This window comes from Thunnus maccoyii, chromosome 3, assembly GCF_910596095.1.
Source record: "Thunnus maccoyii chromosome 3, fThuMac1.1, whole genome shotgun sequence".
NCBI lineage: Eukaryota > Metazoa > Chordata > Actinopteri > Scombriformes > Scombridae > Thunnus > Thunnus maccoyii.
Window position 1 is genome coordinate 37,454,401 of NC_056535.1, and position 12,802 is coordinate 37,467,202.

The window sequence follows — 12,802 nt, forward strand, 5'->3', positions numbered from 1 at the left end:
CTCGTAGATACAAAAGGAAGAAACTTACTGTTTTAACTCCGTCGATGTCCAGACCTCTCGCTGCTACATCTGTCGCCACCAAGATATCAATCTGTTCATCTTTAAAACGCCTGGAGAACAAGAGGGGTACAGTTAGTTATTGTATGTGTATACCTGAGGTTCTCCAGTCTCTGGTTCTCTGTGTGTATACCTGAGGTTCTCCAGTCTCTGGTTCTCTGTGTGTATACCTGAGGTTCTCCAGTCCCTGGTTCTCTGTGTGTATACCTGAGGTTCTACAGTCTCTAGTTCTCTGTGTGTATACCTGAGGTTCTCCAGTCTCTGGTTCTCTGTGTGTATACCTGAGGTTCTTCAGTCTCTGGTTCTCTGTGTGTATACCTGAGGTTCTCCAGTCTCTGGTTCTCTGTGTGTATACCTGAGGTTCTCCAGTCTCTGGTTCTCTGTGTGTATACCTGAGGTTCTCCAGTCTCTGGTTCTCTGTGTGTGTACCTGAGGTTCTCCAGTCTCTGGTTCTCTGTGTGTATACCTGAGGTTCTCCAGTCTCTTGTTCTCTGTGTGTATACCTGAGGTTCTCCAGTCTCTGGTTCTCTGTGTGTATACCTGAGGTTCTACAGTCTATGGTTCTCTGTGTGTGTACCTGAGGTTCTCCAGTCTCTGGTTCTCTGTGTGTATACCTGAGGTTCTACAGTCTCTGGTTCTCTGTGTGTATACCTGAGGTTCTACAGTCTCTGGTTCTCTGTGTGTATACCTGAGGTTCTCCAGTCTCTGGTTCTCTGTGTGTATACCTGAGGTTCTACAGTCTCTAGTTCTCTGTGTGTATACCTGAGGTTCTCCAGTCTCTGGTTCTCTGTGTGTGTACCTGAGGTTCTCCAGTCTATGGTTCTCTGTGTGTATACCTGAGGTTCTCCAGTCTCTTGTTCTCTGTGTGTATACCTGAGGTTCTCCAGTCTCTGGTTCTCTGTGTGTATACCTGAGGTTCTCCAGTCTCTGGTTCACTGTGTGTATACCTGAGGTTCTCCAGTCTCTGGTTCTCTGTGTGTATACCTGAGGTTCTCCAGTCTCTGGTTCTCTGTGTGTACACCTGAGGTTCTCCAGTCTCTGGTTCTCTGTGTGTATACCTGAGGTTCTCCAGTCTCTGGTTCTCTGTGTGTGTACCTGAGGTTCTCCAGTCTCTGGTTCTCTGTGTGTATACCTGAGGTTCTCCAGTCTCTGGTTCTCTGTGTGTATACCTGAGGTTCTCCAGTCTCTGGTTCTCTGTGTGTATACCTGAGGTTCTCCAGTCTCTGGTTCTCTGTGTGTACACCTGAGGTTCTCCAGTCTATGGTTCTCTGTGTGTGTACCTGAGGTTCTCCAGTCTCTGGTTTTGGCTCAGTTCTCCGTGCAGTTCTCCGACCTTCAGGCCCATCAGGCCCAGCAGGATGTGCAGTCTGTGAGCTTGTTTCCTCGTCTGAGTGAAACACATCACGTGATCCTGGAACGTCCGAGTCAGCAGAGCTAACAAAACACACAACAGGCAGTATTAGTACACTAGCATCTGTAGTAGTACCGGGGTTTCAGTCAGTGCACTGCCAGTCCGGCAGTCCGCTGAGCCTACGTTGAACCCCTGCCAGGCCTACGCGTAGGGAATTTAAAAAAGAAAAAGGTTTTTAAGATGTTTGATACACTAAAATGTGTTATACAAGTAGCGTAGCTCCTTAAAGGAATAGCTCAGTGCATAGCGAGTGTGTGGTCGAAAGAGTGTGTGTGTGACGGTGGAGCTGCGGCGACCAGAGCAGAGGAACAGGAAGTACAAAAAACTTTTTTTAAATTAATTATTTTTATTAACAAAAAGGGGCAGTGACCACAAGAGTGCAAAAAAGACAAAAATGCAAACACATGTTGGATAATGTATGATCAATTTTCCTCAATGTGCAGGATGTAATGTAGGCCCGGTGTATTATCTTTATTTGCAAAATTATGTATCTGACTCAATTTGATATTTTAGTACTATTTTAAGGGCTGCATCCCATTGTGTTGTAGTTTAGTTTGGAGGTTGTTGTCAGACGCAGAACACAATAACCTACACAGAGCTGCTTGAAAGTTTGTGAACTCTTGAGAATTTTCTGTATTTCTGCATAAATATGACCTCAACGATCAGATATTTACAGTCCTGAAACTAGACAAAGTGAACCCAATTTAACAAATGAGACAAAAAAATAAACTTTTTCATTTATTAACTGAGAAAAATTATTCAATCTTAAATATTTGTGGAGGCAAAAGTATGTGAAGCCTTGCTTTCAGTAACTGGTGTGACCCCCTTTTGCAGCAATAACTTCAACCAAACGTTTCCAGTAACTGTTTATCAGTTCTGCTCATCAGCTTGGAAGGATTTTAGCCCGTTCATCCTCACCGAACAATCTCAGCTCAGGGATGCTGGTGGACTTCTTTGCATGAACTACATGCTTCAGGTCCTTCCACAGCATTTCTGCAGGATTAAAGTCAGGACTTTGGCTTGGCCATTCCAAACCATTATCTGATGGACTCATGAACATCAACTGTAGTCACTGCAAGAGAGACCTTTAGTTTCCTAGACCCTGGGGTCTGTTGTGGCCTCCTGGACTATTACACACCTGCTCTTGGTGTGATTTTTGTTGTTCGACCACTCCTGGAGGGTAACAGTGCTGTTAGATGTCTTCAATTTGTACATGATCTGCCCGACAGTCGACTGGTGGAGTCCAAACTCTTTGGAAATGGTTTTGTAACCTTTTCCAGCCTGATGAGCATCAACAACTCTTCTTCTAAGGTCGTCAGAAATCTCCTTTGTTTGAGCCATGACACACTTCCACAAACCTGTGTTGTGAAGCTCAGACTTTGATATTAAAGACCCAGATATCTCTTCTGTAAAAAAGGCAGGGCCTCCCAGACTCACACTGGATTGTCATCCCATTGATTGAAAGACCCGACTCTAATTTCCCCTTCAAATATATTGATAATTCTAGAGGCTCACGTACTTTTGCCTCGCACACATATGTAACATTGGATCATTTTCCTCAATAAATAAATGAACAAGTGTAAGGTTTTTGTCTCATTTGTTTAACTGATGTCTCTTCATCTAGTCTTAGGACTTGAATGGAAATCTGATCATGTTTTAGGTCATATTTATGCAGAAATAGAGCAAATTCTAAAGGGTTCACAAACTTACAAGCAGCGCTGTACATTGCTGAGACTGTACCTCTCCTACCAGCAGCTCCCATTAGTTTGTCTTCCAAGTCTCTCTTGTTTCTTATGTCTATACCCTTAGAAAGCAATGACTTTAAAATAAATTTTATTTGCAGGTAAAATAAAAATTCTGAATCTTTGAGCCATAACTGTTTTCAACTTATTGAAAGGGAACATATTTCCATTTTGGATCACTTGCCCCACCTGTTTTACATCATGCTGCTGCCATGCACCATTTTCAAGGGTTTTACTACCCACAGTGAACATAGAATTGTTCCACAATGGACATAATGGTAGAGATATTCCATTAAAAGCCAAACATTTCTGTAGTATTTTCACTATTTCACATGAGAATGTAACAGTGGATTGTCCATTCTGGGAATGACTTTCAGGTTGTACCATTAACTGGTAGACATAAATCTTCATTATAATCTTCTAAAATGTGCTCCAACTGACAATCTCTGTCACACCATTATGAGCCCAGTGCAGGGAGTATCCTGAATTATATGCTATGTGCTACTGGTGAATATTGAGTAGCCCTATTCCTTCTCTATTTCACAGGTTTATTAGTTTTTTATAGCTGATCCTAGGTTTTTTGTCACTCCACAGGAAACCAGAGAATAATTTATTTATTTCCTTAAACTAGCTGGAGGCAAACTTAAGCGGTATAGTTGACATAAGGAAAGCCAGTCTTGGTAACATATTCATTTCTATAACTTCAGATCTGCCCCAAAAGGATAAAGGCAAGACCGTCCATCTTTTGATGTCTTCCCTTATAGTCTTAAGAGGATCTGGTACATTTAACGGGGGATTGAGTTTTAATTCCTGAGTATTACTTTTGGGTTCCACTTAAAGGGTTAGGGCAAAGGTTAGGATTAACCCTAACCTTTGCCCAATTGTGATGGAAAAGTGGGATGATTAAAGGCCCCATGAGATGAAAAATACATTTTCCCAGTTTAATCCTGTGTCCCTGTGTTGTTCATTTATCTCTTATTATATGCCAAATATGTCAAAAAACAGTAAAAGAGTATTTTAATGTCTTTTCTCTTCCTGTAAAATGATTTAAATTGCTTGATGATGATGTGACTTTGGGCAAGTAGCAGCCACACTGTCATATAAAACCACAATTCACCATTGGTGGGTCGTAGTAGCTATCAGAGCACTATGGTGACAGACTGAATGTGTCATTGGATATCAGTGGGCAAAAACTTCATTCATCTCTCCCTCGTCCTCCTGAACTAACAACAGGTGAGGGAGGTGTGTGCATAGCCAACAGTCCTCTGTAGCTCCATATTGTGCTAAACTCTAAGCCCCGCCCACTTTTAGTGGTCCAATCAAATGCGAAGATTTTGATTTAAATCCCTCTTGTAACTGTACACCGCTGAATTATTCCGCTATCCTGGGAAATATGTCACAGTACAGAAGCTACAGATGTTCTAACTTCTGTTTCATGGTGCCTTTAAGTGGAATAGCCTCACTCTTAGCTTAAATTACTCTATAACCAGAAAACTGCCCAGATGTATCAATAAGCTTTAGTACTTGTAAATGGACTGCATTTATATAGCGAATTCCTAGTCTTCCAACCACTCAAAGCGCTTACACTACATGACAGCATTCACCCATTCACACACACATTCATACACTGATGGCAGAGGCTGCCATGCAAGGTGCCAACCTGCTCATCAGGAGGAGTTCCTACTCATTCATACACACCAATGGTACAGCCTTCAGGAACAACTTGCCCAAGGACACTTCGACATGCAGACTGGAGGAAGCTGGGGATCAAACCACCAATCTTCTGATTAGTGGACGACCCGCTCTCTCTCCTTAGCCACAGCTGCCTTGGATGGAATGATTTAGATTCACTAATAATAATGTCATCCGCAAAAAGGCTGGCTATGAATTCATAGTCACCAATACTAATACCAGCTATATCCTTTTGAGCCTGTATGGCACAAGCTAGTGTGAGAAGGAAAGATAAAAAATAAGTGGTGATTTTGGGCAACCTTGGCGTGTAGACCAATAAAGATGGAATGGGTGCGACCATATACCATTTGTTTTAACTGTTGCAACTGGTTCATGGTAAAGTTCCTTTACCCGTTTCATAAAAACCAGTCCAAATGCATATTTGGGAAGTAGGCCCACATAAAACAAGTATTTCCACTCTATTCTATTGAAGTCTTTCTTAAGCAGCAGTATTGCTGGATGCTGATAAGACATGGCTGAGGGGTAAGGCTTGTAGGGGGATGAGAGCCAGGTAAGTGTGACCTGGAGTGAGTGCCAGGTCACTGTGACCTGTACCGATGCCAAACATGTCAGTCCACCAAACCAAAACAGGAAACATCTGGAGATATTGGGAATGGGGCGGAGTACCACACACACACACACACACACACACACACACACACACACACACACACACACACACACACACACACACACACACACACACACACACACACACACACACACACACACACACACACACAGTGCAGGGATGCCCACTCACATTTGGTTTAAGTCCAAGATAAGTGAAATTGAGAAATGTCCCATTCTTCTTTAGAATTTAGGAAAGCCAAAAAGTCTGGTAAACAGGATGAGACTTGCCAGGCAACACAAACACACACTCACAGCCTGTCTTCAGTATAAAAAGGCATGTCACGTTCTGTAATGTTGGAAGATATCTCTGACTACGTTGTTAGTAGGGCTGCTGTGAATAAAGAGATTCCCCATCTGACACCTGTGCTTCGACCAGCTGATTCCTCTTTCATCCACCTCTTTCTGCCACAACAGGGTGACTGTGCACATGCTGCATCTGCCCCAAAACTTTGGAACAGTGTACCTTTTGCAATTAAGTGTTCCCTTTCTGTTGACACTTTTAAGGCTAACCTTAAGACTCACATATTTTTGCAGGCCACTGAGTGTCCTTAAAGCTGTTTTACTATTACTTACTTATTTATTTATGTATGAGTATGAGATAGTATTGTTATGTCATCTCTACTCATTTTTTGCTGTTACCTTGTTTTCATTTACTTTTGTTATTTTATCGTACAGCACTTTGGTCAACTTGTTGTTGTTTTTAAATGTGCTTTATAAATAAATTTGATTTGATTTGATCCAGCCTAGAAGTAACAAATGCGTGAACTAGTTTTTCTGCATCTTTTAGGGACAGGATGTGATTTTTGTGATATTACGTAAGTGAAAAAAGGCAGTCCTTGAGATTTGATTTATGTGGGAGTTAAAGGACATATCCTGATCAAAGATAACTCCCAGATTCCTTACGGTGGTGCTGGAGGCCAGGGTAATGCCATCCAGAGTAGCTATATCATTAGATAATGTGTTTCTAAGGTGTTTAGGGCCAAACACAATAACTTCAGTTTTATCTGAGTTTAGTAGCAGTAAATTGCAGGTCATCCAGGTCTTTATGTCGTTAAGGCATGCTTGGAGTTTGTTTAACTGATTGGTTTCATGAGGCTTCATTGATAAATATAATTGGGTATCATCTGCATAACAATGAACATTTATGAGCGTTCACGTGTGTCAGGATTAATAACACGCCATATATCAGATAATACAAGGGAATTTGGTATTTCATTAAGAGCATTTGACAGTGCTCCATCTGATGTGAGGGGGTGTCCAGATCTACCAACGGAGGCATCGCTAACCAGGTTCAGGTCTCCACTGATCAGAATGGGATGGCAAATGTTTCCAGCACCGGGTTCAGTTTTAATAAAAAGTACATTTTTCATTTTGTAGGAAACCTGATAAAATGATCCACCGTCTTTTTCAACCATTTGTTTTGATGGTCTAAATACTGACCCCTCTAGAAGCTCCACTATCTGATGCTGTAAAAAACTTGACCCACTCATCTTTGTCTCAATTTAACTGATTCTATTTCATGTAGATGGGTCTCTGGAGCGTTGCCGATTCACACGATGGGGATTTCAAATGTGTAACAATTTTGCATCTTTTTGTTTAATTTGAGATCCTTCATACATTCCGGCTAATCAGATTATTATTTGGTCCCATTAATTTTATTACTGAACTTTACAGTTTCCTCTTTGTAAACTCTGTACCAACATCAAGGGACAGACAAGGAGAACAGAACATTACATGTAGGTATATAGACTGTATAAAATATGCCACGAGACTTGGTGTCTCCACAGTTATTAGCATTGCTGCTACTTGCGGGATAAGAAATCCTGAAATCCTGCTTGCATGCACCAGCACTACTTTACAAAAAATAGAAGTTATAGAAAAATATCTTTGTTTTGTTTATTATAACAAGAAAATCATAATAATCATAATAATAATAATTATTGGGTTAATAGAATAAAAAGGGAAGAGGGGAGCTCACATTAGCGCTGATGCATATATGCCTCTAGTCATCTTATTCATATTAATGAAAAACCTCGAGTAGTCTTCTCTCCAAGTTCTCAGCTGCTTCAGATACATTGCTGTAGGTATATTTCACCTCTTCAGTGCTGAGTGGCGTACAGCAGACCACAGTGAAGGTCCGTTCTACAAAGTTTCCCTCTGATATCGTTATATTCTTTGCACACTTTCTTTTAATCTCTGCTGGTAAATCCTGACACACCCAGAATGGTTTTCCTTCCTTCACAATGACCCAGAGGATCTTTCGTCTGTCACCACCTCAGCATACGTACAAGATCCAGGCACGGTGGCTCTGTTGGTGCCGGGCGAGGACGCAGACTGTGGTGTACCTGGTCAAGGTCCAGGATTATATCTCAGTATGGGTTTCCTGCCTCCAGTCCTTCTCCCAGACCCACAAAAACTAAATCATTTCTCCTATGTGCCTCCAGGTTGGTAAACTTTGTTTTTAAAAAGTCTCTTTGGTTAATTCTTTCAAGGCTTTACGATCAGTTTTTTATCTGCTTTGTTGTCTCTTGCCTGCATGGATAAGGTGTGTAAGTGTGGATGAATGTGTGAACCGTTTTCAGGAGCTGCACAGCAAATTTAGTTTTACAGCTATGTGCAATGAAAATGAAGGCATTCTACTCTACTTTATTCTATATAAACCAAGTTTAAAGATCAGAGTAGTGCGAGAGTTCCCTGCTGAAAACAGCTTTCCAAGACTGCAAACTGTCAGATTCTTTGTGAGAATTTGCTCTCGTTGTTGATTTTTTAAAATGTCTATTGAATAGATGATTTATTTAGAACACATTTTATAGTCATATTTTCAAATCTCCTGTCAGCTTTTAGCACTGGCTTAATGTAGAGCCCGATGGAATCTGTGTTATAGGGCATCTATAGCAGTACTACAGTCTCTATAGTAGTACTACAGTCTCTATAGTAGTACTGCAGTATCTGTAATAGTACTACAGTCTCTATAGTAGTACTGCAGTATCTGTAGTAGTACTGCAGTATGATGAAGACCTACCAGCCACCACGGCCTCACGGTCTCCCTCTCTGTTCGGTCGGATTCGGACGAATTCCTGTCGCAGGTACGGAGCCACGTCAGTGTTGCTGTTAACAAAGATCCTGATTGGCTGCTTCAGCGAGACCGCTGCCAGGTCCTTCACCTGGAGACAGAAGTCACATGACACAGTGAATCACCTCTGTGTGTGTGTGTGTGTGTGAGAGTGTGTGTGTGTGTGTGTGTACCTCCTCTGTCATGGTGGCGGAGAACAGCATGGTCTGTCTGTTGTAAGAACACAACCTGATGATCTCCTTCATCTGTTCCTCAAAATACTCGTCCAACATCCTGAGAAACAGAATAAATCAAACAGTGAGTCTGTGTTTGTATTCTCAGGTTTTCCTGTGGAGCCTCAGGTGCAACAGATGCAGCTGATGCAACAGATGCAGCAGGTGCAACAGATACAGCAGATGCAGCAGATGCAACAGGTACAACAGATGCAGCAGGTACAATAGATGCAGCAGGTGCAACAGATGCAACAGATGCAGCAGGTGCAACAGATGCAGCAAGTGCAACAGGTACAACAGATGCAGTAGATGCAACAGATGCAGCAGGTGCAACAGATGCAGCAGGTGCAACAGGTACAACAGATGCAGTAGATGCAACAGATGCAGCAGGTGCAACAGGTGCAACAGATGCAGCAGGTGCAACAGATGCAGCAGGTACAACAGGTACAACAGATGCAGTAGATGCAACAGATGCAGCAGGTGCAACAGGTGCAACAGATGCAGCAGGTGCAACAGGTACAACAGATGCAGTAGATGCAACAGATGCAGCAGGTGCAACAGGTGCAACAGATGCAGCAGGTGAAACAGATGCAGCAGGTGCAACAGGTACAACAGATGCAGTAGATGCAACAGATGCAGCAGGTGCAACAGGTGCAACAGATGCAGCAGGTGAAACAGATGCAGCAGGTGAAACAGATGCAGCAGGTGAAACAGATGTAGCAGATGCAGCAGTTACCTGTCGGCCTCGTCCAGGATCAGGATTTCGATGTGTGTCAACTCGAAGCTCGGCGTGTTGTGAAGGTGATCAATGAGCCGCCCAGGAGTGGCGATCAGGACGTCTGGCCCCGCCCTCAACGCCGCCTCCTGAGACTTCAGGTCCAAACCGCCTGCAGACAGACCAGCACAGGTTACCTGAGAACCAGACTGAGTCTACAGTCTAGAGACCAGAGACAGAGTCCAGGTTGCTGCTGGGCTCTTATATTGTTACTAACAGAGACAATAAGCAGTAAACAGTCAGTCAGTGGTTGCTCAGTTTGAAAAGACTGTGGCGTGTTTTTAACCCTCGCAGCACCACTAAGGGTGTTTTCTTCCAGTGCAGCTGTGGGTTGCGCCCGACACAGATCAGACCCACAGTGATATTAAACTTGTGGAAGATGTTCTGGGACCAGTTGAAACAGGCTTATTTCAGTTAATCAGACCGGTGGTGAGTGTGTGTCTGTTGGGAGAAGGAGGTTGTGATGCTGATGGCTTCAGAGATGTCGGCACTGATCTATAGGTTGTTAGCAGATACTTTGAGTTTTCGCTCATTAAGTCTGAAATTTCCTCCACTGAAGTAAACGTTCCCTGTATCGAGCTTTTCAGTTTATCTTATTTTTATTATCAAGTTGTCGAGGGTTTTACTTTCCATCTAATGTTATATTAATGGGTTTTTTTTAAAAGTGTGTTTTTATGTTCATTCTGTGTCGCGGTGCATGTAAATTCTGTTGTTGTAAAGCACTTTGAGCTGCGTATCGCTACTCGAGACCTTTAAGGTACCGACTGAAATAACCCAGAACCAAGAAGCATCAGAACTCCTCGAGTCAAACGACACCTGCATTCGATCCTTTTTGTACCCGGATCTCGTAGAGTTCAATCACTGCAGGTGATGATTTAATGCGATGTGTGATTGGCTCACTGCCGCAGCAGCTACAACTGAACGCTTCCGTTCACAAGATGATATCGAATGAAGTGCTGTACTGGTATCGGTATCACTACCAGTACCAGGGTACTGGTACTGGTACTGGATTGTCATTTTTTTAAACGATATCCAGCATTAATGAAAGGTACCACATAAAAATAAATAAAGTTATTATAATTATTATGATCATTATTGTTAATAAACATGTGGTAAACAGTCAGTAAACAGTCAGTAAACAGTCAGTAAACAGTCGTACCAACAGCCAGGCAGGTGGTGATGGAGGTGAACTGTGCCAGCTGACGGGCCACGGAATGAACCTGGATCCCCAACTCCCTCGTTGGAACCAGAACCAAGACCCGGGTCACCTGGGACGTCCTGGGCTTATAAACCAAACGCTCCAACACGGGCAACACGAAGGCTGCAGTCTTTCCTGAAGAGAGAGGAACCATTTCAATTACTTACCTGGTCCCAGTATAATACACTGGTCCCAGTATGATACACTGGTCCCAGTATGATACACTGGTCCCACTATGATACACTGGTCCCAGTATGACACACTGGTCCCAGTATGACACACTGGTCCCACTATGATACACTGGTCCCAGTATGACACACTGGTCCCAGTATGATACACTGGTCCCATTATGACACACTGGTCCCACTATGATACACTGGTCCCATTATGACACACTGGTCCCACTATGATACACTGGTCCCAGTATGACACACTGGTCCCAGTATGATACACTAGTCCCAGTATGATACACTGGTCCCAGTATGGCTCACCTGTCCCAGTAGCAGCGCAGGCGCAGAGGTCTCTGCCCAGCAGCCCGACAGGAACGCAGGCCTTCTGAATGGGGGTCGGCTGCTTGAAGCCCAGAGCGGTGACGGCCTGCAGGAACACAACATGTAAGAAACCCCCACAGAACAAGGACCAGGTCCTGCAGCAAGGTGGACCAGTCTACATCCGTGGGGCCCGGTCGGACTGTTGGGGGCCCAAAACCTGCCAGGACATGAAAACCTCTCTGGGGGAGGGAGGTGGGGCAGTACTCTGGGGGGCACTACATAGTTCTGCTGGGGGGCTACATAGTTCAGGACTGGGAGTTGTTACTGGACCTGTGCTACTCCTATGGACCTCCTAAGGACCTCTTGGGGATTTCTTAAGGACCTCTAAGGAACTCCTGAGGAACTTTGAGGAACCATGATAGGACCTCCTGAGGAACCTTCTCAGGACCTCCTGAGGAACACTGAGACTTTTGAGGAACTCCTGAGGAACCTCCTCAGGACCTCCTGAGGAACCTTCTCAGGACCTCCTGAGGAACACTGAGACCTTTGAGGAACTCCTGAGGGACCTCCTGAGGAACACTGAGACCTTTGAGGACCTCCTGAGGAACCTTCTCAGGACCTCCTGAGGAACACTGAGACCTTTGAGGACCTCCTGAGGAACCTTCTCAGGACCTCCTGAGGAACACTGAGACCTTTGAGGACCTCTGAGGACCTCGTGAACCTGGCTGACGTGTCCTCTGTGGTTCCCTATCAGCAGCAGCAGCAGACCCGGCGGTTTACCTTCAGGATGGGTCGGCTCAGGTTCATGTCATCGAAGGTCAGCGTGTCGTCGTACTGAGACGCGTCTTCATAGAACGACTCCGGAGCCTGAACACACACACACACACACACACACACACACACACAAACAGTTACCATGGTAACCAGGTTCTGACTGTCCATTAACAGGTGACCTCAGCTCCTCTTCCTCACCTCCTCTTCGGTCTTCCTCTTCCTCCCTCGGCACTCTTTCTCTCTCAGGGTGTCTGACAGCAAACAGTCAGTTTATTATTATTTATTGATAATAATTATTGATCAATGAAAACGTTCACCAGCTGCTTCCTGCTAGAATTCAAAACACAGCAGAAACCGTTTATATTGATCATCCGGGTCCAATTGATCACTAGAAGCAGATGATGATTATAATCGATTTTTTTCATACAGATTAACATCTAACTGACATTTATACATTTATTACCTGAATATAAAGTAATGAAACGAGCAGCTTTGTGACGTACTGCGGCGGCGGCGGCGGCTCAGCGAGAACATTGAACCAGAATCAACTTTTGTAGAAACGCAACCTGTGACGCTGCCGTGAGACAGAAACATGACGAGGAAGAGGAGAAGACATTTCTCTTCGTTTGATAACGTTACAACGTAAAGTTAGACTTTGATGTCGTCTTCCCGCCTCATTTAAAAAAGTTAAATTTATAATAAAAA

At 43.7% G+C, this 12,802-nt stretch overlaps 1 protein-coding gene across 2 annotated transcripts in view; it reads right to left on the reverse strand.

Moving 5' to 3' along the window:
- Nucleotides 1-12,802, reverse strand: part of ddx27 (DEAD (Asp-Glu-Ala-Asp) box polypeptide 27) — a 30,521-nt gene that overhangs the window by 6,329 nt on the left and 11,390 nt on the right. For both annotated transcript variants that reach the window (XM_042407112.1, XM_042407113.1), the window contains exons 5-13: nucleotides 12,296-12,348; nucleotides 12,104-12,190; nucleotides 11,324-11,429; nucleotides 10,794-10,967; nucleotides 9,596-9,746; nucleotides 8,821-8,920; nucleotides 8,597-8,738; nucleotides 1,338-1,491; nucleotides 29-110 (exon numbers count right to left, since the gene is read on the reverse strand). In XM_042407112.1, coding sequence (XP_042263046.1) covers nucleotides 29-110; nucleotides 1,338-1,491; nucleotides 8,597-8,738; nucleotides 8,821-8,920; nucleotides 9,596-9,746; nucleotides 10,794-10,967; nucleotides 11,324-11,429; nucleotides 12,104-12,190; nucleotides 12,296-12,348 — 1,049 coding nt within the window. The remainder of the gene's footprint in view (nucleotides 1-28; nucleotides 111-1,337; nucleotides 1,492-8,596; nucleotides 8,739-8,820; nucleotides 8,921-9,595; nucleotides 9,747-10,793; nucleotides 10,968-11,323; nucleotides 11,430-12,103; nucleotides 12,191-12,295; nucleotides 12,349-12,802) is intronic.